Source organism: Sorex fumeus, unplaced genomic scaffold (genome assembly GCF_029834395.1).
Source record: "Sorex fumeus unplaced genomic scaffold, SorFum_2.1 ptg000026l, whole genome shotgun sequence".
Lineage (NCBI taxonomy): Eukaryota > Metazoa > Chordata > Mammalia > Eulipotyphla > Soricidae > Sorex > Sorex fumeus.
Genome location: NW_026606083.1, coordinates 18,473,950 through 18,500,484, shown reverse-complemented (window position 1 = coordinate 18,500,484; position 26,535 = coordinate 18,473,950). Strand labels below are relative to the sequence as shown.

At 44.9% G+C, this 26,535-nt stretch overlaps 1 protein-coding gene across 2 annotated transcripts in view; it reads left to right on the top strand.

The window, feature by feature from the left end:
* Positions 1-26,535, top strand: part of PIP4K2A (phosphatidylinositol-5-phosphate 4-kinase type 2 alpha) — a 172,215-nt gene that overhangs the window by 122,138 nt on the left and 23,542 nt on the right. Inside the window, exons 4-6 of one of the 2 annotated variants that reach the window (XM_056114724.1) lie at positions 8,087-8,239; positions 18,482-18,628; positions 23,595-23,633. In XM_056114724.1, coding sequence (XP_055970699.1) covers positions 8,087-8,239; positions 18,482-18,628; positions 23,595-23,633 — 339 coding nt within the window. The remainder of the gene's footprint in view (positions 1-8,086; positions 8,240-18,481; positions 18,629-23,594; positions 23,634-26,535) is intronic. The other variant, XM_056114725.1, reaches the window with a different exon arrangement.

The following is a 26,535-nucleotide window of genomic DNA, read 5'->3' as shown; positions in this document are numbered from 1 at the left end:
CCATGAGCAGGGGATATGTTTCCATTTCCTTGTGTCCTCTTTTATTTCATGGAGTAGCGTTTTGTAGTTTTCATTGTAGAGGTCCTTTACTTCTTTAGTTAGGCTGATTTCGAGGTATTTGATTTTCTGGGGCACAATTGTGAACAGGACTGTTTTTTTCCTGTCACTTTCCTCTCTCTCATTATTTGCGTATAGGAAGGCCATGGATTTTTGGGCATTAATTTTATAGCCTGCAACTTTACTGTACAAGTCTATTGTTTCTAGGTAGAGGAGTTTCTTGGTAGAGGATTTAGAATTATCGAGATATAGTATCATATCATCTGCAAATAGTGAGAGCTTAATTTCTTCCTTTCCTACCTGGATGCCTTTAATGTCTTTTTCTTGCCTAGTCACTATTGCAAGTACTTCCAGTACTATATTGAACAGAAGTGGTGATAGTGGGCATCCTTGTCTTGTCCCTGATCTTAGAGGAAAGGCCCTTAGTTTTTCCCCATTGAGGATAATGCTTGCCATGGGTTTGTCATAGATGGCTTTGACTATCTTGAGGAAAGTTTCTTCAAAACCCATTTTGGTGAGAGTTTTCATCATAAATGGGTGCTGGGTCTTGTCAAAAGCTTTCTCTGCATCTATTGATATGACCATATGGTTTTTATCTTTACTTTTGTTGATATGATGGATTATGTTGATTGATTTCCGAATGTTAAGCCATCCTTGCATCCTTGGGATGAATCTCACTTGGTCGTGGCTTATGATTTTTTGATAAGTTGTTGGATTCTATTTGCTAGTATTTTGTTGAGGATCTTCGCATCCGTGTTCATCAGAGATATTGCCTATAGTTTTCTTTGTTGGTGGTGTCTTTGTTTGCTTTTGGTATTAGGGATATATGTGCCTCATAGAAGCTGTTTGGGAGAGTTCCTGTTTTTACAATTTTCTGGTCAAGCTTGAGGAGAACTGGCAACAGGTCTTCTTTAAATGTTTGGAAGAATTTGCTAGTGAATCCATCCGGCCCTGGGCTTTTGGTTTTGGGAAGACTTTTGATTAGGAAAAAGACGTGGGGAGACATTACCCTCCCCAACCTCAAACTCTACTACAAAGCAGTAATAATTAAAACAGCATGGTACTGGAAGAAAGGCAGGGCCACAGACCAATGGAACAGGGTGGAATATCCCTACACACAACACCAAATGTATGAACATCTAATCTTTGATGAGGGAGCAAGAAATGTGAACTGGAGCAAGGAAAGCCTCTTCAACAAATGGTGCTGGCATAACTGGACAACCACATGCAAAAAAAGTGGGCTCAGACCTTGACCTAACACTATGCACAAAAGTCAGATCAAAATGGATTAAAGATCTCAACCTCAGACCAAAATCCATAAGGTACATTGAAGACCAGGTAAAATCCTCCACAATATTGAGGCTAATGGTATCTTCAAAGACGACACTCCACTGACTAACCAAGTGGAAACAGAGATAAACAAATGGGACTATCTTAAACTAAGAAGCTTCTGCACTGCAAAAGATACAGTGACCAAAATACAAAGACAATCTACAGAATGGGAAAGCATATTCACCTAATACCCATCCGATAAGGGGTTGATATCAAGGATATACAAAGCACAAGAAGGAAACATCTAACCCCATCAAAAAAATGGGGTGATGAACAGAAACTTTCCCAAAGAAGTAATCCAAATGTCCCTAAAAGGCACATGAGAAAATGCTCTACATCACTAATCATCAGGGAGATGCAGATCAAAACAACAATGAGAAAACTCACACCACAGAGACTGGCCCACATCCAGAAGAACAAGAGCAACTGGTGTTGGCGTGGATGTGGCGAGAAAGGGACTCTCCTTCACTGCTAGTGGGAATGCCGACTGATTCAGCCCTTTTGGAAAACAGTATGGATGATTCTCAAAAAATTAGAAATTGAGCTCCCATTTGACCCAGCAATACCACTCATGGGAATATATCCTGGAGAGGCAAAAAAGTACAGTCGAAATGACATATGCACTTCATTGCTGCACTGTTCACAATAGCCAAAATCTGGAAAAAAACCCAAGTGCCCGGAAACAGATGACTGGTTAAAGAAACTTTGTTACATCAACACAATGGTGTACTATGCAGCTATTAGAAAAGATGAAGTCATGAAATTTACATACAAGTGGTACTACATGGAAAGTATCATGCTAAGTGAAATGAGTCAGAAAGAGAGGGACAGACATAGAAAGATTGCATTCATCTGGGAAATATAAAGTAACAAAGTAGGAGACTAACACCCAAGAATAGCCGAGATAAGTACCAGGAGGTTCACTCCATGGCTTGGAGGCCAGCCGCACTTGCTAGAGGACAAGGCAGATCAGATAGAGAAGGGAGCACCAAGTAAAGGGTGTTGGGAGGATCCTCCCAGGATGAGAGATGCATGCTGAAAGTAGACTATAGACCGAACATGATTGCCACTCAGTGCCTCTTTTGCAAACCACAGCACCCAAAAGGATAGAGAGAACAAAAGAGAATGCCCTGCCACAAAGGTGGGGGGGGGGGGGAATGGGGGAATAGGGGGATAAGGGGAGGGAGGGATACTGGGATCATTGGTGGTGGAGAATGGGCACTGATGGAGGGATGGGTACTCGATCATTGTGTAACTGAAACCCAAGCACAAAAACGTGTAAGTCTACAGCTGTACCTCATGGTGTTTCACTAAAAAAAAAAAAAAGTACTCTGTTGCTAGAAGCCCAGGGTTCAGCTGCACGAGGCCTTCCTGCCTAAAAGCTCGCTCCTCCAACTCATCTGTCTCTGCTCTCACCTGCCCTACGCTCATCTGTCTCTGCTTTCGTCTCACGAGAAGACAACCACTCCTTAGCTGAAGCCATGTAATAAACTCCCAAATGAGTCAGGAGAGACAGGTCCACATGTTACAGAACACATAAATAACATCTCTGGATTGCATTAGGACTGAGGCTGTTCTTGATGATGATTTTACATGTTACACTTGGGACAGTTAAAAGCAGGCAGATGGGTTTGGTTTGGGTGCCAGCTGGCTTACATTCCAGACTGTGTGTGGATGGTGTTTGTCACCTTTGGAAAGTGTGTCATGGATCCCATCAAAATACCCCCCATGGTTAGCCCCAGCAAGGAGGCTGAGAGTCTGCAGGAGTGGAGTCTGGGTGTTCCAGGTAGTGCGCCTGGGAGGCCAGACAGACCCTCCATCCCTCTCGGAGGTTAAAGTCCCTCGTGGAATGTGCCATCTCCCCTCTCAGAGGCTCCACTGGCTTCTCTGTAAGCTGAGTGACCAGATATGCTCTACCAGGGAGGCTCCAACTTGAGTCTACGTGGATGTGCATTCACAGAGTGGGAGAGCCTTATGTACTTTGTTACAAGCAGTACTCACAAGGTCGCACCAGTGCTGCCTGTTATGGGACCATTCCAGGTTACTCAAGCGCTTCTCTCAGTGTGTGGCAAACACGGTACTTCCTGCTGCCCTCAGTCCCTGTGGGACGCCTGCGGTGTGCTTCATGCTGGTCTGAGAATAGCCGCCATCTCGTCCTTCCTAGTGACCCACTTGTCCTTTGGGTGGTTTTCACCCACTGACTTGCCATCCACAAAATAGCTATTGCCAGTGAATGTATAGGACTCCTGGATCACGTAGGGTACCATGAGAAATCTTGACATAGAAATATCCTTCTTTTAAAAAGTGGGTTTTATTTCTGTTTTAGTGTTCCTTGAAATATTATGTTTTCACTGCTCTGCAAATAGAGAAAGATTGAGAATCGTTTTCCTGAGCCATCCCTAGCCCACCCCCAATCCCTGGACATGATAGTTGTATTCTCCTCTGACTGGAGTTTTTGTCAGGAAACATGTCCAGTCAACATCTGGATTCCCTGCAGCTAGCAGCTCTCAGAGCACATGCTGTGTCTTCGAGTAGAGCTGTGTTAGCTCTCCAGAGTCTGAGGCAAAGATCTCACTCCACTCCTTAGTTTCCCTGGGCTTACTTATTCTGCACCCATGCACCCCCCATTCACAGTCCCAGAAACTGTACCTCTGTGAAGCTAAGAAATGCATCCAAGTATGGAAGAGCTCCCCAGCATCCTTCCAGACACCAGACCAGCACCCAGCCAGCAGACAAACATGCAAGCAAACCTTACTTCACAAGGCACCCCAAAACAGCCATTAATGAGACAGGAAAACAACAGCAAAAGCTTAGTGTTATCTTTGTTCAGCAGAGGAAGCCTGAGGCAGGGGTATCAGCCTAGAACTGGACTCCCTGGGAACTTGAGCTATTATTCTGAAATGGGAAACTACCTCCCTGGATATTTTCCCAAGAATGTCATGAAATTAAATATGAACTAGTGAGTTGGGGGTTTTCCCCAGACCTTACAGTCATCCCAAGGATTTTTTTTTGCCTTTTGGGTAATACCCAGCAATGCACAGGGTTCACTCCTGTCTCTGCACTCAGGAATTACCCCTGGCAGTGCTCAGGGGACCATATGGGATGCCAGGAATCAAACCTGGGTCGGCTGAGTGCAAGGCAAATGCCTAACACACTGTGCTATCGCTCCAGCCCCTGGATCATATATTTTTGTGTTACATTTTGTTATTACATTTTGTTCTTCCATTTTCTGCTTGGCAATGGCCTTCCATTAATGTTTTTAATACTATTTTAGTGATTTTGAAAAGTATTTCTTAAATTTTGACCAAGGTTCTATTCTTACTTCACAGTTTAGTTAAGAGACTTAAACTATTTTCCTGGGGCCAAAAAGACAGCAGAGGAAGTAAAGTACTTACCTTATATGCAGCTGATCCTAGTTCCATTCCAGGACAGCATATGGTTCCCCAAGTCAGATCATGGGGAACCATGGGTGACCCCTGAGTGTAGAACCAAGAATAGCCCTAAGCACTGTCAAGTGTGATCCCCGAGTTGCACCCGGGAAGGAGGGGAGGGGAACTGTGTATGTGTTACATGTCCTAAAAGTAGATGTGGTGGGTTGGTAATACCCGGGTGATTATTATAAATTGAGTAGAATTGATTTTAAAGTTAGAATCTGGTTTAGAATTTGTAATTAAGACATAACCAATGTCCTAATACTAATTGATGATTAATTCCGTCATTGTTTAAAACTGAAGAAAAGGACAAAGAATTTGGAAGGAGGTTGCATCTGGCTAAAGAAGTTCATTGAATTGACTATGTATTCTGGGATTCCACTTGAACAAAGGATGATCTGACAATTCTCAAGGGAATTAATGCAGCAGATGCAGTGAATCTCTGTTCACCATAAAGGGGTCCCGTTTTAACCAAACTGGAGTTGGACAGAATATAATGGGGTCCCTGCAGGAAGCACACGCTGTGTCCCAAGCAGCGTATACCACAGCCTCAATTGCACAAGGCTCTTGATTTCTGTATCTGACCTGTGGTCTCGCAGAGGTCAGAGAAACCTCTTAATTTGGTGGCCCCAACCCCGCACCTATAGGGCCAGACTCTGCGTGGTCACATGGTCCGTGGGTGATTCAGTTGCCCATTCCAGTTTGAGATGCACTAATTGCACAGCTTCCTGTTGGATTGTGTCCTTTGGGTGGGTCGTAGGATGTCCTGTGTCTGCTTCTGCATCTAGCATCCTGAGGCAACTGACAGCCGCTGTCATCCTGTCCTTTGCGGAATGCAGTTCATCCTGTACACCCTCTGCCCCCAATTCTTCTGCAGATTCCTAACATATAGTTTGTCCCACCTGGCTCTCATAAAGTTGATTGTTCCTGCCTTGATTTTTAGGCCTGAAAATAATTGGTAATCTTATGATTCCTCTTGTTCTGGTTTTATTTGAAATATCCTTTTACAAATCAGTGTTTAAAGGAAACAAGACTGCTAGGAAAAAGCAGTGATTGCTTTTCTGTGCTCAAGTTTCAAACCCCAAAGGTGGCCATTCACATTGATTTTCTTCCTTTTCATTCTTAGGAGGAAGTAACATAACGGATTGGGGCGGGGCGGAGAAAAAATAATGTCATTGAGAATTCAGCTCATATGGCCATTTCATTCTGGAAATCATTTTCATCATCATTCTCGGCCTAAGAAATTTTAGTTGTCTTAAGAATAATTTAACACTGCCAAATCTGGCTCATTAAAGCTTTGAGGGGGGTGGAGTGGTCACATTGATTTTTTTATTTACTCCTCTCGAGTTTTCTAATGAGCTAAAGAAGAGCAAAGTCAGTTAATTGGTAGCATTGGCTCTGCATGTGACTTGGGTCTGCCACATTCAAATCAAAATGTGGCCCTTTGGAGTGATGTAGTTCACTGCAGTTGGACCAAGAGCCATCCTGGGGAAGGAGGGTGCAGTCATGAGCACACGCCAGCTATCACACCCTGAATGTGATTGCACCTCCCTCCCCTCGCAGCTTTCATTAGCTGGACCATCTATAAAGAGGCATGTCCCCTGCCCAGTAAAAGCCACAAGTCCCCTTCCTGGACTGCTTTGGCCTTTGGTCCCCATGTTTTGAGAGGCATTTGGGGAGGGAAGGTCGCCTTTTCATCCTTAGCCCCCTGGGACCAGGCAGGGAGGAGTCGGGGTCCTGAGAAGTGAGCTCAGCTGGGTACTAGGGGCAATTCCCGCCTTTGCTTTCAGGTTCTTGGCCCTTCTCCTGGTCCCTCTGGGATCAGCTGAATTCACAGACAGGAAACATTTTCTTTCCTCCCTTTGGTAGCCCCAAAGATGAGGTACAAAGCAGTTGCCAAGGAAGACACACCTTTAGACAGAAAATGAATCTTAGGGAAGAACTTGGTGCGGAACTGACCAGACAAAGAAGGTGGGGGTGGGAGTGGGGGGCATGTGGGAGGCGGAGACAAGTTTGTTTGCACACATCTCCACACCCGGTCAATGCTGTGTGTGAGGTGCCTGTTTTGGGAGAAGGGGACCCCCTTCCTGCTTTCAGAGTGACTGAGGGAAGGGAGTTCTTCCTGAATCCATTGTTTGAGTAACTTTCGTACCATTGCACCAAAGTGGGGTGTGCGGGTGCTGTGAGCCGCTGTCTTTCAGAGAACACCCCATCTCTGACGAGTGCCGGCTGCCAGTTCAAGCAGCTTGGGGCTGGGGAGGGTCCTTGTGCTTTTCCACTCGCCTGAGGGCATTTACAAAGATTTCCACCAGAGGTTCTCCCCCAGGCACACACGGGCAACAGAGTTTCCTATATTTTGTTGCATAATTGTTATTGCATCATCATCACACCTGATTTTTAAATAATTCCATCGTTTTAAAAAAACTCAAGTTAACAGTCACACCTCAATTCTTTGCCAAAAAATAAATTATCAGAGTGGAGCGATAGTCCAGGCTCCTCTTGCCTGATACTTGCGTGGTCTGCAGCTGAGCCAAGTTTGATATCCAGCACATTATAGTCCCCTTTGCACTTCCAGGAGTGATCCCTGAGTTTAGAGCCAGGAGTAAGGCTTGGTCACCACTGGGTGAGGCCCCCAAGCAGAAAACAAAGCAAACAAATAGAAATCACCATCAAATCTGAGGTGTTTTGCAGTAAAAATATGGTATTCAGTGAATTAATTTATCAATTGAGAATTTGGTTCTATGTAATCACACTTGAAATGGAGATTTATCTCCTCCCTTCTGTATGAGCTTCACTCCATTATTCAACCTCTTTAATCCTCATCTTCTCTAAAATGATAGAATGAATTCTAACACTTTGGGGGGATCATTAGGAGGATTATTGGGGTTATACGATGAGCATAATGCCTGGAAAAATCCCTGTCATCTAGAGAAGCATTCAGTGACAGCAAAACGTTTCCAGAACCGAACCTGACTGCCCCTCGGAGTGATCCTTGCACTCTCACCCAGCTTGTGGCTTTGATGATGGTCCTAGGCACTGACCTACTTTCAGGACACTGGAACTATTATCCATCAGGCCCTAGCTATTTTCATTTCTTTTCAAAGATGGTCTAATTGGGTTCTGCTGTGCATAAAATGTTGCCATCTTGCTTACTAGTGCCTTCCAAGCACAAATGCTTTTGAAAACTAGCCACAAGCAAAGAAATTATCCAGAAAGCAGAAAGCCACATGGCTAACTGGCTCTCTTCCCTCCTTCCCACGGGGAAGAATTCCCTGACCAGGAGCGCACCCCTTCCCAACGACTCCCAGGCTCGGAGCGGGGCTCGATTCCACACTTCCTACGACAAAAGGTACATCATCAAGACCATTACTAGTGAAGATGTGGCCGAAATGCACAACATCCTGAAGAAGTACCACCAGGTAAATTTTCTTTATCTTTATATGCGGCCGAGAAGATTAACATCCATAACTAATTTTAATCACTGAGGCCAACGATGGTTATAAAATGGTGAAAACACATTGAACCTAAAAACCATTTCATTACCGACTCGCTTAGGAATGCTTATTCTATGAAAGTCGTTAGTCATTTGTATAACACAATAAACATTCATCTCTACCACAGTTTCCTTGATAATAAACCACTCCTCTTAAGTGTTAGCAGTGTTTAGCCATGATGAAAGTTAGGTGCTGACCTCTGAGTATTTATCCACCCACACCTCCAAATCTTACCCTGCTTTCTTTTGATCACTTTCCATCTGTTCCCCTTCCAGTGCTAAGAAAATTCTGTGGAATGGATGTATGCCTATTTCCCATCCCCACCTTCTTCCTCTTGGCATTGAATGACCCTTGAGAACAGGTCTCTCTCCCCCGTGCAGAATCTCCACCCCTCACTGCAGCGTGCAGAGCACCTGCTCCCTGCTCCCAGTCTTAGCTGGCTGTTGCCTCCCTTCTGGTGAAGTTGAAAGAACCCATGTTTTAATCTCAGTCTTGCCCAAAACCTGCGAACCATGTGGCTTCCAGGCTTTGAAGCCTCAATGGCTTCATTTGATGGAGAAAATAACACCTAACTACAGGAGCCCTTGATTAAACGAGAGAATGTACACCTAGCACACTGTGTGCCGTGCATGAAGCGCTCACTGTATGGTGGGGATGGGTATTACCTTCTCTCCCTCCTTTTCTCTTCTCCTTCCCTTCCCTCCCTCTCCTCTCTCTCTCCCCTTTCTCTCTTCTTCCCACTCCCCATCCTTGTCATACCCTGCCCATTTCCCTCTCCAATCTTCTCTCATTTGTCCTCCCCCTCCAATTTTGGCCTTTCATCTAAATGAGCAAATTCCCACCAGAGCTAAAGATGAGCTATCATAATGCATTCAAAATAAAGTTCTGCAACCCCAGCATTAATCAGGTGGTCCTCAGGACATTTGAACAGTCACAGTCACATTATTTTGTGTGACCTCTCCCAGGGACAGCTTTGAATGCACCATGCATTTAGATGTGTGAGTGTGGAGACATCTGTTGACAAGTCAGCTTCCTTCCTTTTTGGCCATGCTTTATGCCCCCATGGATTATTGGCATTGGCTTGGTCTTCCCGTCTTTGCAAATGTGATCAATCTCAGGTTGCTGGCAGTGAGGGCTGTCCCAACCTTTGAGCTCCATCCTGCTTCTGGAAACTTGGGGCTGCACCTAATTTGTTCCCTAAAAGCATTAGTCAGTTTCTGCATTCATTGAGCATCTAATAAATCTTTTATCACTTTTTTTTCTTCTGAAACACCCCCCACAGTGCTTATGCTCTTGCCTGTGGTAAGGGGCATTGCAGAATGTCGACTGAGTCCCATGATGTTAAAACACAAGGCTTCTGAACGCTTACAGCTTTTAACACTTCACCTTTTAAACTGTCAACTCTTTCATTTATTTTTCCCCTCTGGAACTTAATTTTATACTTAGGCATTCTTTTATGCTTTCTTTAAACTGTCTCAGAACATTCAAAGCAAAGTAATATGCTCAGTGACTGATAAAAACATTTTTCTGGTAAGTGACTGTGATAACACTCTAATACAATATGACACGACTCAGGTATCAACTATTTTGATGACAACTTTGAGTTCAGGATTTTTTGACTTTACAGAAATCAGTTTGAAATGTGTTCTCTGGGGTAGTTACTGTAACCAGATAGGCGGTTTGACAGAGCCTTGGTATTACCCAAATACACTGGGGAGCCAAAGGAGTCGATTGACAAGCTCTGGAGGTTTTCAGGCACTCAAGATTTACTTTCTTCTCTCCTCCAAAACATTTATTTGCTTGGATTTGTCTTTAGTCAGAAAAGTCTCATTTATCCAACATATCTGTTTGTCTTTATTCTTAGAAAGAAGATTTTAAGTACAATTTGAAGGGTCTTAATGATTGAGAAACTTTATTATTTGTACTATTTGTTAAGCACTTTTTCCTCAACCTTTTTCTGACCATGCTCCCCTTCTGACCTTGTCTCCTCTGCCCTCCCCACCCCCATTTTCGCAGTTTTAACCTGAGCGCCCCCACCCCTTGGAATAGCCTGGGTACCCTCAAGGGGACTGTTTGAGAAATGCGAATGTAAAGGATCCAGTGTCGAAAGTCAGGAGATGCAGACCCTTGCGTGGTATGAACTGCATGCTTAGGGATTCTCTGAACGGCAGTCCCCCCACCCAGACCTCTCCCCCTGCCATGTCTTTCACTCACTCATCCATTCCTCCCTTCCTTCAGTTATACATTTGCTCTTGTTGTAATTCCAGAAAGAATGTTAGGTGGTTTTCAGTTTGAAATACGTTATAGAGTAAGGAGTAAAGAAGCTGGGAGAGCCAAGACACAGAACATACTGCAGAGAGTGAACCTGACCTCAGGTTGGGGGCCAGCAGGCTGGCTCCTGGGGTGGCCATCCAAGTGTCCCCTTGGTAAAATGCGGCTGGACCTGTTAAGGAGGAATGTGACGGTTCTTGGTGCTGAGATGAGATAGGCTTGGGTAGAAGTCTTCCCCTGGAGAGGACCCTTGGCCCCAAGAACATCCCTGCGGGCCATCACACAGCACCCGCACCCAAACCTCACAACCTTGAAAGAGAATCTTTTTGTGTTAGTTTTTTAAATTTTATTTGTATAAAGTTGCTCACATTAATTTATTACATTCAGTATTCCAACACCAATTCCACCATTGTAACATCTTCCCAGTACCTTTATTTCGAATTTTTCTGAGCACCACCCAAGCTTGCCTCAGTAGCAGGCCCTAAATAATTTTCTTTATATTGCTTGTTATGAATAATCTGCTAAAAATGATCAAAAAAAGTTTCCTTAGGGACTGGAGCAGGGTGTTTGCGTTGCACACGGCCAACCCAGGTTCTATTCCCAGCATCCCATATGGTCCCATGAGCACCACCAGGAGTAATTCCTGAGTTCAGAGCCAGGTGTAACCCCTGTGCATTGCTGGGTGTTAACCCAAAAAGGAAAAAAAGAAAGTTTCCTTAGAAGAAAGTGTGTGAAGATTATCTTACCCTGGAGCCATTAAATCCTTGTATAAGAGATTACTAACATGTTGTTACAGGTTGAGCCTTGTGCTCTCTCTCTCTCTCTCTCTCTCTCTCTATATATATATATATATATATACACATATATACACAAATATTTGTGTAATATCAAATTTTATATCGATATTTATCTATATATCTCTCTATATATTTGATAGAGATCAGTTGCCTTCTACTTTATACTCCATCCAATGTGGTGTGTGCTCTGCTACTCCTGGTAGGTACATCAGTGGTATAGAGAATGAGGTTTTGCATGGCCATAATCTTAAATAAGAATGTTAGAGCTAGAGTTAAGTTTTTTTTAACCTGATGGTGACTGCCAGGCTCTCCAAAGAGCAGGGAGATGCAGGGAGGTCGCTCATTCCCAACTCTGTGAAAGCCTGGAGTTTTTGGTCACAAGACCTGCATGCCTGAGTTTTTTTCAACAGATTCACTCATGGATAAGGCTCATCTCCACCCTGTGGGGATCGGCCGTGAGCCTGGCGGCTGGGTTCTGGAGATTTTCAGCTGCCGGGGATTTTCAGCTGCCGGGGCTCTGTTGGGGCGGGTGGTAGGTTCACCCACACCCTCCAGGGTGCACCAGATGAGACTCAGCCTTGGGTGGGGTCTGGAGGCATCAGAAAGAGCATCCTCAGTGCACACATACCCCCAGGCATGGTTAGACAGAATGCATGAGGCACAGGAGACATTTTGAGAAAGCGAGAGGAGCCACTTTCACAGGTTGCTCTCCCAGTCACATGTGACTGTCTGTCGCTGTTACTCATCTGGCCCTGGGTCTTGTGCATGGGTCCGGCCACATCTGTGGATGTATACGTGGAGGGGGAAATGGTGTCTGTAGGGATGGTACTGCAGTGGCTTCCGGCCGTGAGGGGGCAGGCTTGGCACTTGGCCCTGAACCCTCAGATAAAGGGGCGCCTGAGACCACACCAGAGAGACTCTCCAGTTAGCACCTGCAGCCGAGGGCACAGAGGCAGGAGCCAAGCCCCCACCCTCGTGGGCAGGACCCGAATGTTCTCACTTTCCCTCCAAGGCTGCTTTCAGGTTGCTGGGTCCGGAGTCTTCTTGGTGGCCAGCTCGGCCCCAGCCCCTGCGATCAGGCACAGGTCAACTCTGCCGCATCATCCTTCCCTTTTCTTAGAAGCCCCTGAGATGGTTGGGAGATCTTTTCTTTGAGGTTGGGGAGTGGGGTCACACAAAATTGTGTGCTGGGACTGCACCTGGCTCTGTGCTCAGGGTCATTCCTGGGTGTTGATGGGACCGTGCAGGGGCCAAACCAGGGTGGGCCACATGCAAAGCAAGTGTCCTGTCCCTGGTCCTAGGGTTAGGCCTTTGCATCTTTCGGAGGTAGGCCCAGACTTGTTTTAGTTGCACTCTTGGTAATGTTCCATCTGCTGTTTCCGAGGTAGTGATCACTTCTGTTTCTCCTTCTTTTCCTTGTGCTCACTGTCTGATTTGTTTTTTGCACTCACCCTCTCATTTGCCTTTCCTTGCTCTCACGGGCTGATTTGCCTTTTCTTACTCTCACCATCTGATTTGCCTTTCCTTGCTCTCACCGTCAGATTTGCTTTTTCTTGCTCTCACCCTCTGACTTTTGTGCTCTCACCCTCTGGCTTGCCTTTCCTGTCTCTTTGCCTCTATTTGCTTTTCTCTCTCTCTGATTTGCTTTTCCTTGCTCTAACCCTCTGATTTGCCTTTCTTCTCCCACCATCTGCTTGCTCTGCTTCTCCAGTGGCCCCAGGGATAAGGGACTGGGGCGGCCCTGGTTCTGATGGCTTGGCCAGTTGAGCACATCTCCACAGAGAACATTTGATGGACCCTTTGGGCTACTCGAGGGCCTTTGATTTTTTCCTTTCCTCTCTTTCCTTTTCTTACATTATTGTTTTCTTCAAAATATAGCCGGAGTTGTGGCAATGTTCTAGAAGGTTAAAATTGCTATATAAAGGCCCATCTCTGGAGAAGGGAGACATGGCTGGGTGTTTGGATGAATTCTTCCCGGGTATTGTGGGGGGGCGGGGGGGCGGGATTTCCCAAGTCAGGGCCTTTGCCAGCTTGGGAGGGGTGGGATAGTCGGGGGCAGTATGCAGAGCAGGTAATTGGGCCCCTACTTTCTAGAACAGGAGAAACATTCCAAGTCAGATCTTTAGCTTCAGTTTTTGGTCCCCCCCCCCCCCCCACCCCAGTATCGACCAGAGAGGTCAATGGAAATGTGAAAAGTGAGTTAAAATTCTAAGTTCTGGGACCGGAGAGCTAGTGCAGGGGTCAAGGAACTTGCTGGCCGCAGTTTGATCTCGGGCACCCCAGAGATGCTCCGGGGCACAGAGCTAGGGGGTAATCCGTGAGTCCCTCCAGGTGTGCTCCCTCCAAACCAAAACCAAACAAATTCTATGTCATGCGAGCTAATGCCCTAGGACTGGGGGTCAGCAAAGGGACCTGCCCACCCTGCACAGCCCCGCACTGTATCCGGGAGCATCTGTCTTGGATGGCGTTTCCTTCTGCCTGCTCATACGGCCCCTCTGAGCTCCACTTTGCAGATCCAGAGTCAGCACCTGCCCATGGGACATTTAAAGCTGTGTTCCCCAGGATGAGAAGGACTGCCAGGTGCATGCGCCAAGATGCTGCCTATAACAAGTTTTTCTGACAGCTTCTAGGAATTCTGTCATCCTTTCTCTCTTTCTCTCTCTCTCTCTCTCTCTCTCTCTCTCTCTCTTTCTTTCTTTCTTTCTTTCAACATCACCTCTATCCTATCCTCTCCTTTCTCCCTGCATATGTGTGATTAATATATCAGCTGTGCTTATTCTGGCCTCCACCTCTCTTAACTTTCTCGTTTTCCATCCCCAGTGACTTGCTAAATTCTGGGTAAATTCCTCCTCAGCTCTTCATCCCATCTTCCCTCTTAAATCTTCGTCATCTACCATTGTGCCAGCCCAGCGATGTTTTTCTCAGTACTTCTATTTGTCCTTGGAGATATTCCATTCTTAAGAATAGTCCAGGTTCATTTCTGATAGTTTCTTGTTAGGTGCCCTCTAAAAAAAATGTATTTTTTTTCCTCTTTAAACATAACATCCAAGGGTCCGAGAGACAGTACAGCAGGTAAGGCGCTTGCCTCGTATGCAGCCAACCCCGGTTTGAACCCCAGCACCACATATGGTCCCCTGAGTCCCACTGGGATGATCTGTGAGCACAGAGCCAGAAATAAACCCTGAGCACCAGAGGCTTAGGGTATGGCCCAAAAAACAATGAAAAAGAAAAAAATAGATATAAAAAAATAAATAAAACTACCGTACAAATTTTATCTCCCACAGTCCTGCTCTCTGAAATTCTTTAGGCATTATTGCTGTTTTTCATGAGACTTGGGGGTCTGCCCAGACCCTGTGTGGAGTCCAGGTGATAAGGGAGCAGAACTATGGGGGCAGATCCGGGGAGGAGGACCGAGGGGAAAGGCAGGTGGAGTTCAACAGCCTGGCCACGCTGCCAGCTTTCTAGAACACTCTGCCCAGAAACCCCCATGCCAAAGCCATTAGGAGGCTGACACAGAAACCGCTGCCAACCAACCAGAGGCCATGAGCCACATGACGTCTGGGCAGCCAGGCTGGAAGCGAGTGCCCGTCTCAGAGTCCCACATACAGCTATGTTTGGGCCAGTCACAATGCTCTCTTCCTGCTGTCACTTGGTGAACGTCACCTATACTTGTAATCAGGTATATTTTGCCAGGTCCTTTGGTCTGTGTTCATCCTATTCCTTCCGGAATTTTAGTGTAACACTATTTTAGTGTAACAAAAGCAATTAAGAATACCATTGTTGGGGCTAGAGCAATAGCACAGCTGGTAGGGCGTTTGCCCTGCATGCGGTCAACATGGGTTCAATTCCCAGCATCCCATATGGTACCCCAAGTACCACCAGTAGTAATTTCTGAGTATATGAGCCAGGAGTAACCCCTGGTATGACCTAAAAAGCAAAAATAAAATAAAATAGAGTGTCAGTGTTTGTGTCTATTCTGCGTGATCTCAGTACTAAAATGTTTGTAAACACTCCAGAGAAATATTTGTTCCTTGAAGCCTGATTTTTCTCAGTTTAAGAAAAGCGGGAAAAGTTTTATATTTATTTTCACCTAAATGGAGTCATCCTTTCATTCTTCTGGACTGGGATGGGGGGGGGGAAATCTGTGTTAATGAACACTTCACAGACCATTATCAGGGAACTTCCCTTCAAGGGAAATTTGGATTATTTACATAGTTGGTCATTCTAAAACAAATCCTTAACTGGAGGCCTGCCTTTCCTCTTTTGTGTAAAGCATGTTGTTAAAGTGATCTATAAACATAGAGGCACAATAAGGATTACAGATAATTTAACCTTTCAAAAGCATTAAATGAGACAAGACTACATTGAAGCATTAATTTGCCGCTATATTAAATTGTCACTTCAAGCCTCTTAAAAAATGAGTGAAACATGATAATAACAGCAATTTCCCAAAGCCAGAGCCCAGGTTCACACTATCCTGTGGAGATATAAATATTTATCTGTTGCAGTACATCACTTACATTCCTCTCTGCCTAGCCCTGCAGTCAGCTGTGAATCTTCTAATGGCATTTCATTTTACATGAGGAGAGCAACAAATCAGGGAGCCATAATACTATTATTCTTGCTGAGTGCCCCAGAGCTAAGGAAACAGATCTGGAGCGGGTGGCATTTGGGGGTTTTAAAATTCCAGTTTCACTGGGTCAGTGTTTCATTGCGTTATAGTACTCATGTGTGTTCCGGGATGGTTGTTTGTTTGTTGTGGGCTTTTTTTGTGTGTGAGAAGACACCCAGAGGTACTCAGGGCTTACTCCTGGGTGTTTGCTCAGCATCACTCCTGGTGTGGCTTAGGGAACCAGGTACAGTGCCAGGGGTTGAATCTGGGTCAGTTGCATGCAAGGCCAGTGCCTTAACCCCTATATTATCTCTCACTCTCTCTCCCTCCCTCTTTCCACAACCCCCCCCCCATTTTCTCATTCATCAGTGACATTTGGGGGGAGGGGTGATAGTATTTTGTTTTGCTTTGTTTGTTTGTTTTGTTTTGTTTTATTGTGGACTACACTTGGTGATGTGCAGGGGTTATTCCTGGTTCTACACCAGGAATCACTCCTGACAGGCTCTGGGGACCATATGGGAAGTCAGGGATCAAACCCAGGTCAGCCACATGCAAGGCAAACACTCTACCCACTGTAGTATCTCTCCAGGCCCTCATCAGTGAGTTTCTGATATCCTACTCTCTGTAATCCTCTGAACACCCTTAGTGATAGGAACCGTGATGCTCGTTTTCTGCCAAATGAAGCACAGGCGAAAAGCAAATGTATCAAACATGCTCAAGACTCCTACGCTGGTGAATGGAGGAGCCACGGCCCATCCTTTCAGCTGGGAAATCTCCATCATTTGTTGCCAACTGTACAGTAAGGACTCTGGAGCCACCATGGTTTTTATTCTCAGTCAGCTGCCTTTCTCTCAAGGCAAGCACTCATAGCATTTGATTTCTTTAAAGTACAAGATTTTCTTTTCAGCCAAGGGCTATTTACTGCCAACTTTGTGTTAGCCAATGTTTTGTGGTTTGGGTTTTTTTGTTTGTTTGTTTTGTTTTGTTTTGTTTTTAGAGAGATAGAAAATGTCCTCATGTGATTGAGCAAGTCAAGGTAAAACTATAACAAGTCAGTATCCCAAGTTAAAATGTATTACTCAGGAATGGTTAGTAAGAAAAGTGTGTGTGATGGGTGGGCAAATCTTCTTTAAATTTGCCAACATTTGGGATAGAAAAAATCAAACTTGCAGACTGATGCACTTCATCTAGTCTTTACCAAAAAATTTGGTTTTTTTTCTGTTTTTTTGGGGGGCGGGGGGAGGTGTTTTGGGTTTTTTTTTTATTTTTGCTACAAAGATATGATATACATATGAGATTCAGTTTTGAGTGTTTACTACTAAAATTTTTTAAAAGACCTAACCACCTTTTTTCTAAAATGAAACTCCTTTACAAAAAAAGAAAATTTCAAGTAGTGTATTTTAATAAAAGGAAGCAAGCAAGCACAGTCTTCCCTAGTATTGCCATTACCACTGGGCTTCCCATCTTTGGGGCATCATTTGATATATAAGCACAGTGCCCACAGTCTTTCTGCGTTTGAAACCAAACTATTTGTGCTCAGAAGCTTAGAGCTGGAACACATATCCAAAGGAGCTCTTCAAAAGTATCAACTACCCCCACCCCCAACCCGATTGGCAATTAAGAAAAACCTAACACACTTTGGAAGGACCCCAGCCCCCTGTTTTATAAGGTCTGCTTGCAAGGAGAGATGTCTCCACCTGGTGGCCTTGTAGAGGACGGTCATTAAAGACTTGTCAACTTGAGTTGTGTTTTGGTAACTCTCCTTTGAAATGGGATCCAAACTGGGACTTGCCCAAGGGACCAGATGAAATCCAGCATCAGTCTCTACCCAACAGGAATGGGACCCACCGTTACTGCTCCAAGAAAGAGAACTTTGATGAAATGGAATCTCCCACATCACAATAGGGACCTCTCGTGCTTCTCCAGCCCCAAGGAATCTCCGGGGGTCTGTGGGGCAGGTGGGCTCTTGGTCCTGGTTTGGCCCGTACTCGCCGTGCCATAGCTAGAGCTTCTCGCAATCCATGAGAAACAAATAATGCCAGGACTTGAGCCGACCCCGCCAACCCCAATTACTGAGCTCTGGCCACAATCTCCTCTTTGATCTCGGTCTTCACTCTGTCCAAGCAGACCCTAATGGCCAAGTGTCTCAGTTTCCAAGTTGTGAGATCACCGGGGGCCCTTCCTGGCAGGAAGGTGAAAGACTTTGGTGGCAGGCCCTATTAACTTTTAAAAGCAATCTTGGAAAGAGCCACTTTTCTGTTCTCTTGTCTGTCACTGAACCCCTTTAGAAACAAAGTTTGAGTTTTCTTATCTGTGTCTACATGACAGACATGAATCCCATATCCTTCTGCAGGCGCTGTCCTTGTCTGCAAATAGGCCTTCCTAGCTGGAAGCTTTCACTTTGTGTCCAAGTGGAAGAGTCGCCTCAAGAGGAGTCTATTTCAGTTACTGGATGATGTTTTTCCTTTTTCTTTCTCTCCCCTGCAGTACGTAGTGGAGTGCCATGGAGTCACACTTCTCCCCCAGTTCTTGGGCATGTACCGACTGAATGTGGACGGCGTTGAAATATATGTGATCGTAACAAGAAACGTGTTCAGCCACCGGTTGTCTGTATATAGGAAGTACGACCTAAAGGTGAGAGTTGTTTGTCGGTTGTTTCTCTTTACATTGCTTACTCAGTGTGATGAAGCTTTCTCATCCAAGTGGGCAAATGTTGGCATGGATGATGCTGAGTGTTGTGGAGGTGCCCAGCCTTTGAAGTTACCAGGCAGAGAGCTGGTAGTTACCGAGAGACCCTTGGGCTTTGTCGGAAAGACTGTCATTTACTCAACAAGTGTTTGGTGAACAACAGCTACACACCAGGAACTTTTTGGGGTGCTGGTAATAGTGCAGTAACAAAAAAAAAATAAGCTTTGGGGAGGAGGTCAAAACAGATAGGAGATGACAAAAAGAAATAAGTCCTGCTGTGCAGTCCTCACAATGTAGACATTTTTGGTGATGATGGGCCTCGTCCCCACACACCAGTGACTGAGTCAGCCAGCTTAGGTGTGCCAGAGGCTGCCCAATCTCAGTGTGTGAGGACACTGTTGTGACATGATGAGAAAGTTGCCATCAGTGCCTTTCTGGACGGAACCCATGGCTGAGCCATGTGTAACTACATTATCAAGAAGTGATAATACACTTATACACTGTGGGTAGAGGGGTAGGGAAGAGACACTGTTTTAAGTAGGGCAGGAGGCAGTGGGAATGGCACATATCAAGAAGATGGGAAACAGCCAACAGTGGCAAGAAGGTGATGAGAAAGGAGCCCTCACTTACATTGGGTGCTGTCTGGATCCACCTCTGTGGAGAGCAGCATGAAGATTTCTCCATGAAGTAAGAATGCTGTTTCCATAGAACTCAGTGGTTCCAGTTCTTGGCATCTCCCCCCGCCCCAAACACAAAAACATTAATTCTAAAAGATATGTGTGCACCTGTATTTGTGGCAAGGATTGTACAATACCTGTCACTACCTGCCACTGTCCTCCCGTTGTTCATTGATTTGCTTGAGCAGGCCCAGTAACATTGTGAGTCTTGTTAATGTGTTTCGCATATCGAATACGTCGCAGGTAGCTTGCCAGGCTTTGCCGTATGGGTGAGATACTCTCAGTAGCTTGCCAGGCTCTCCTAGAGGGGTGGAGGAATGGAACTCAGGTCGGCTATGTCAGCCGCGTACAAGGCCAATGCCTACCCACTGTGCTATCGCTCCAGCCTTGTACAATACCTAGGGTAAGATTCACCCAAAACTAACAGTGCTGGGTGAATGGATAGAGAAATTATGGTCTATAGTCACAATGGAATAATACACAGCCATGAAAAACTAAGAAATCATGCAGTTCACTGCTAATTGGATGGAACTGGAGGACATCGTGTTCAGTGAAATAAGTCAGAGAGAGGACAAATACCAGATGATCTCACTCATCTGTGGCTTATAAGGAAGCAAAACAAGGGAATGGGCAGTGTCAATTGATGATAAGCCCTTGGCCTTACATTACACAACTGACAGAGGAGGGTGAAGTAGGGGCTAGAAACTGGGGACGTTGGGGGAAGGCTTGGATGTGTTGGTAGGGCTGGGGTATGGTACTATGTGTCACAAAGCCATAAATATTAACAGTAGTAAACATGTGACCTAAACTGTAATAAATAAGGTGCCAGGAAAGGTTTCACTACAAACAAGACATAGGAGCATGCCTGAAGGAGGTGAGGGAATTAGCCAAGAGAAGAACATTCCTGCCAGAGAACAGCCAGAATAAAGGCCCTGAGATGATCCATCTCAGAGACATTGAAGGAGCAGAGAGAGGAAACCACTGGAAACCCTGAGGGTGGAGGAGGTGATCTGATTTCTGGGATCCCTGACATAGAGGAGAATGTTCCAAGTTAGGGGTCTGCAGGCTAGGCCCTGGCTCCCTGTCTGGTTCCACTTGGCATTTTTCTCTGGAGCCCTGCCCTGCACCGTGCCTGTGATTTCTGTACCATGTGGGACTGCTTCTGCACCAAAACGGCAGGCGAGTACTTGCCACGGAGTTCTGATGGACCCCAGAGCACACAGTGTTTACCTCTGCACCCTTTTCAGCAAAGTGTGCCAACCATTGGTCTTTTTGTTTGTTTGTTTAAAGATGAATACACTTGCCTTTATTAAAATTAAGAACATCAGAAGGAAACTTAAAATGTGGCTCACTAGCTGGTAGAAAATAAATCACAGCACATACAGTGAGTAATAGTCAGAATGGATAAGAATTCTTCCCTCTCACTAAGGAAAATTTTTGCAGCCCCTTAGAGAAGAAGGGCCAAAGACAATGGCAGAGGGAATGGGAATGACCTTTAGCTTTTTTTTTTCATTAGTAATTAGGAAAATGCACATTAGTTATGAGCTTTCTTTTTCTTTCTTCTCTTGCCATTGAATGGACAGATAGAGAGGTTCATAGCCACAGTGCTGGGGAGACTGTGAGTTGGTGGAAACTAGATTCTTGTTGGTATGAAGGTAAATGGGGGGTGGGAGGGGAATCAGCATCCTCTTCTAAAGGGAGGCAAATATGAATGTGACTTCAGACCCAACAAACCAGTTTTTGGATCAACCATTTGTCTTAATCAGTAGTTCCCCAAAGTTTTTTAGTTACTTAACCAATACTATATAATATTTAGAAACATGGCTTCACACTGTGTTCATTGCCGAAGTTCTGGTAATCACCAGGAATTTGTTTTTTCAAATCTTGTATTTCTTCACATTATTAAAAGAGAATACGACCCAACTCCATCCCACCTCCACCCCCCCAAAAAAAAAAGTTTTTGCTTATTTACATTATCTCTATTGATATTTTCATTTGAGGTTAATGGGAGAAGTTTTTAAGTATTAGCTTACTTTATGGAACAATATGATGACATGTTAGCTATTTTTAGGGAAATAAAGGGGGACAACTTTTCACAAACAAGAAATCATAGAGTGAGACCAGTGGCATTGTTTTACCACTTTTGGAGGGAAATCTCTGTAATACCTGATAGTGCAAGATCATGTCATGACTGAGTCAGCTCTGGGTCTTGTGCAATATAAGTTGATGGAAGTATAGGAAGAAAATCTGACTACCTAGTTATTTGGAATAAAAGAGAAAGGGTATCCTAATTACTTCTTCAGAACATTGTGGGCATTCTCTTTTGATGCTACATTGAAACCTGACAGGCGGTAATTAATTGCAGAGAGCTTCGTGGCCACGTGGAATCTGAATTCACATCGTCGGTGGACTCTTCAGCTTCTTATTCATGTACTATGGTCTGTTTGCCAGCATTCCTTTGAATGCATCATGTCGAGGCGCTTCAGAACTTTGAGTTCACTGAATGAGCCGCTCCTCCAGTACTGATACATTTTTTTCCTACAGTATCACAAAGTCATATTCATATCACTACCCTCAACAGAGAAGTCTTTTGGTAAAGGGAGGATGCTTGAGCTCAGGGCCATGGTAAAAGTGTTTTAAATTTGTACTTGAAACCCAAACTTTATTCTTCGCAGCAAATATTGAGTTGCTTGAGCAGGGAAGTCTTGTAGCCCCTGGCACAGAACCACTTTGCTCTGGAGCAAGTACCTTCCACAGACAAGGATTGGAATAGGTTGTCAGTGATGCTTTTAAGTAAAAATGTACTTTCATGGGAAAAATAAGTGGCTAGTTCAGCCCATAGCTGAAAGCATCATAAATAGAACTGTTAAGAAATTATTCTTGGGAGGGGCTGGAGCCATAGTACAGCGGGTAGGGCATTTACCTTGCACACAGCTGACCCGGGTTCAATTCCCAGCATCCCATATGGTCCCCCAAGCACCACCAGGAGTATTCCTTGAGTGCAAAGCCAGGAGTAAACCCTGTGCATCACTGGATGTGACCCAAAAAGAAAAAATTATTCTCGAGAGCCTGAGTTATAGTACAATGAGTAAGGTGTTTGCCTTGTACCCAAACAACCTGGTTCCAACCCCAACACCCTATATGGTCCCCCTGCAGTGTCAGGAATGATCCTTGGGTGCAGAGATAGGAGTACACCCTGAGAACAGCTGAGTATGTACCCACCCCCATAAAAATAAATAAATAAGCAAAAATAAAAACAGAAAGAGCTTTATACATGTTTCCCACATTCAATATTGAATATTTGCCATATTGAAAAGATTTACAATTTAGGGTCAAGATTGAATTAAATTAATTTTATTGCTTCATCCTGGACATATGTGGGGGGAGACTTCCAATGGTGCTCAGGAGGCTTGGGACCACCAAGGTTACTGCAGCAGTGGCCAACCCGGGTTTGATCCCTAGCACACCATTTGGTCCTCTGAGCCCAGCCGTAGGTGATCCCTGAACCAGGAGTAAGCTTAGGGTACCATCAGGTGTAGCTCCAAAACAAAGTTATTGTTGTTGTTGCTGTTGTTTTTTAAAAAGCCTGTTTTTAAAAAATCTATCATTAATCAAGGAAAATGTTGCTGCTTAAACTCACCTCAAAAGCCCACAAAAGACTCTGGGTATGATGGGCACTTCCAGTGAGCCCTGAGGTCTTGAGAACCAGCACACAAGAGAAGTAGCCGAGGCCAAGAGCAGATTTGCTTCCATTTTATACCTCTGTGCTTGGCCTGGCTCATGGAGAAGGTAAGAGCACTGCTCATAAAGGTGTGTCAGGAGCACCCAAAGGAAACAGGACAAGTGTATTCTGTTCTCAAGGAAACTCTGCTCACCTGCAATTCCAGAAAGGCAAGCAGAGAGTGAGGACGGGCTACGTTCCCCAGGCGTTGGGCGGGGGAGGCCTTCAGGCCCAATGGCCATGGGCAAGAAGCAGAAAACAGTCGGCCCATGCATTTACTAAGTCACTAGCCATGGGCAGTTTTCCTGACTTGCAGGAGGGGAATGAGAACCAGGGAGCTCAGGGACACAGAAGGGAAGGGACTCTGGATGGTGGTCAGAAAATCCTGCAGACGAACAAAGAGTCGCTGTTGAGATTCTACCTTCCCCCAGGACCAGGCGTCAAAGCCTTGTACTCAAGCAGAAGTGCTCGCGTGTTGCACCCACAAGATTCTTACTGTGCCTTTGTGTTTCAGGGTTCCACGGTGGCAAGAGAGGCGAGTGACAAAGAAAAGGTAAGTGCTTTGCCCTGTGTCTTATCCACTGGGACCCTGGGCCAGAAACAAACAGTGCCTTCAAGAAAAAGGAAAACCCCTCATTCTTTAATTATTTTTTATGGAGTCACACTGCAATCTCACATTGGTTATAATGGCAGATATGCATTGTTATAAGTCAGTGTGTATTTGGTTTGTGGGTTTTTATTTGTCTTGAGGGCCACACCCAGCAGTGCTTACTCTTGGCTCTGCAGTAAGAGCTCTCTGTGCGGAGAGCATATGGGATGCCGGAGATCAAACCTGTGCAAGTGTCATTCCTGTGCAAGTGTCTTACCCGCTGTACTCGCTCCAACCCTCTGTGAACCTCATGGGTCCCTGGCAAATGTTCTTTACGCTTCCAACTTCCTTACAAGCCTCCCCAGGTTACCAGCTCTAAGCATAAATGATTTTGGTGTTGCTCTAACCATTTCTCATGCAGAGGCTTCTCAGTACTGGGCTAGGCCCCCTGTAGGACTCTCTGGATTATTCAGAGTTTCACAGACCTTGCAGTCTCCGAACCGGAAGCCAGGACATGTGGATCAGAGCCTGTTCCATGTTGGTTGCTGGGTTCTCCTTTGCTTCTCAAGTCCCCTGAAGCCGTTGCACCCATTTGTCTCTTCAGGTTCAGTCACCAAGGGCAAGGTCCACTCTCACTCACACCAGGAAAGACAGACTCACAGTACCCCTGCCTACTGTTGCCTTGGCTATAAAACCAAAGCATGTACGGAGGAACCTTCAGCTCTAGCCATCCCTGTCACTGCACTGTCTCCTCAGAGGCACTGGAGTACACCACTCACTTTCTAGAAACCCAGTGCCATGGCCACAGGACCACTGTCCACCATACCCAATGCCCTTATTCCCCATAGTGTGGTGTCTGTGAAAAAGAGATGAGATTAAAAAGCTGTTTCCTAGAAACTCCCTCTCATGGATTGGGGGTTCAGCTGAGATGTCCTTCTACATGACAGCTGTTTCTCCAAGCCTCTTCCAGGAGGTGTGAGGGGCCCTGAGAAACCATTCTGCTTTCCCCACCTCTCCTGGACTCCCCTCTAAGATCCAGAGGCTCCAGATCCACAGAGTATTGCACCACAAGGGGCAGAGACAAAACTTACCTTGATTGGAGTCGGGTTCAAATCAGTCTCGATGTTTGTCCAAATTGATAGTGTCATCTGTTATGTGTATAACCCTTATATGTGGATACCTCAAATTTCTGCATGAATATGGTTCTGTGATCCTTGTAGCCACGTTAGGATGTGTGTCCTATTGGGACTTCCTCAGCACAAGCTCCCTTAATAGCCAGTTTGAAGGTTCCATGCTTAGAAACTAGCTCTCTCTCTCTCTCTCTCTTTCTCTCTCTCTCTCTCTCTCTCTCCCCTCCCCCAAGTCAGGAAGATTGGACTCATTCACCACAGTGAAACCATTTTTTTTTCTGAATTACGTGGTACCAAAGCAGTTCATTCTGAATCTTGTCATCAAAATTTGAAAGTTGTGGAATTCTCTTCTTTTATACTCTTTGCAAAACAACCTGTTTCCTCCACTTGAAGAGCTTAGGTGTTTTTCTGAGTGCAGCATACAGCCAGGGTCCAGAGGTCCAAAGCCACTGGTCTATGTGATTGTCTCTCACACTATATTCGTGGGAAAACTGCAGATTCCCAAGCAGAATCCTGTGCTCTCGGCCTCTTGCGGGCTTAGTCTTTAGTTCTGCTTCTTCAGAAAGGAGCAGCTCTGAAGGATTCTGGATTACAAGCACTCACACTGGAACTGGGTGATGGGGAATATTTTGAAGATATGGAATGCGAACATAATTAAAATCAGTAATTAGTGCCTGACTTGGCAATAGGGTATTATGTTTCTGATAGAGCTGTTTGTTTATAATCTGGCTACAACTCAAGTAGCATTCACTAAACTCTCAAAACAAATAAATAAGAGGTATTCATGGAGCTGCACTCTTAAAAAAAACAGAGTTTGTTTTGGTTTGTTTCCCACTTTATTTAAACACTGTGGTTTACAAAGTTGTTCATAATTACTTGTTACAGGCATTCAATATTCCAATACCAACCCCACCCTCACTGTCACCTTCCCTCCACCATTGTCTTCATTTTCCCACCCCTCAAGCTAGGCCCACAATAATTTATTTTATATTGCTTGTTGCCACTAAATGGCTAATAAAATGATCAAAATATGTTTCCATAGAAGAAAATTAAGTCCTTGTCTGAGGATTTACTGAGCTGTTGTTGCAAATTAAGCCTTCTGTGTTAATGTTTTTGTTAGGAATTTTGTTAGAATGCTCCTGCATTACATCCCATCCAGTGTGGTGTGCTCTTACTGGGATGTCCAGGTTGTAGAGTGGAGATGTTGAAGATTTAACTGGGCTGTCCTGTAAGAGGTGTGGCAGTGGCTTTGGGGTATGGGTGTGGCTGCCAGGGCTTTGGTAGGGTGGAAGCTGGCCCATCCCCCGTTCCAAGATCACCCTGGGGGTCTCAGCTGGAAACAGATATCTCAGAAATTCTTGCAGCTAGTTGATCTCTTTCAAGGTTTATTTTTGAGTCTCTGGAACAAAGCCGGTAGATGAGCTTACATGGCCATGGCATTGGGACATTAGTATCTAAAAAATGTCAGTTTTTCTTTTCTCCCAATTTTCAAATTATATATTTCACTCCCAAGAAGCATGCAACTCTTTGTCTTCCAAAATAAAATCATGCTTGTTAGCAAGACAGTCGTTCCTAGCTCTGGTTAGAGATAATTTGGAGAAGGTCAAAACTATTGTCTATTTTAGTCTTTGGGAAAGAAACCAAATGTATTGGAAGAGCATTATTTTCAGTGCTATCATGTGGAACCATATTCTCTACTAAATGATTGTCACGGTGCAGAGAACAATTTTCACAGA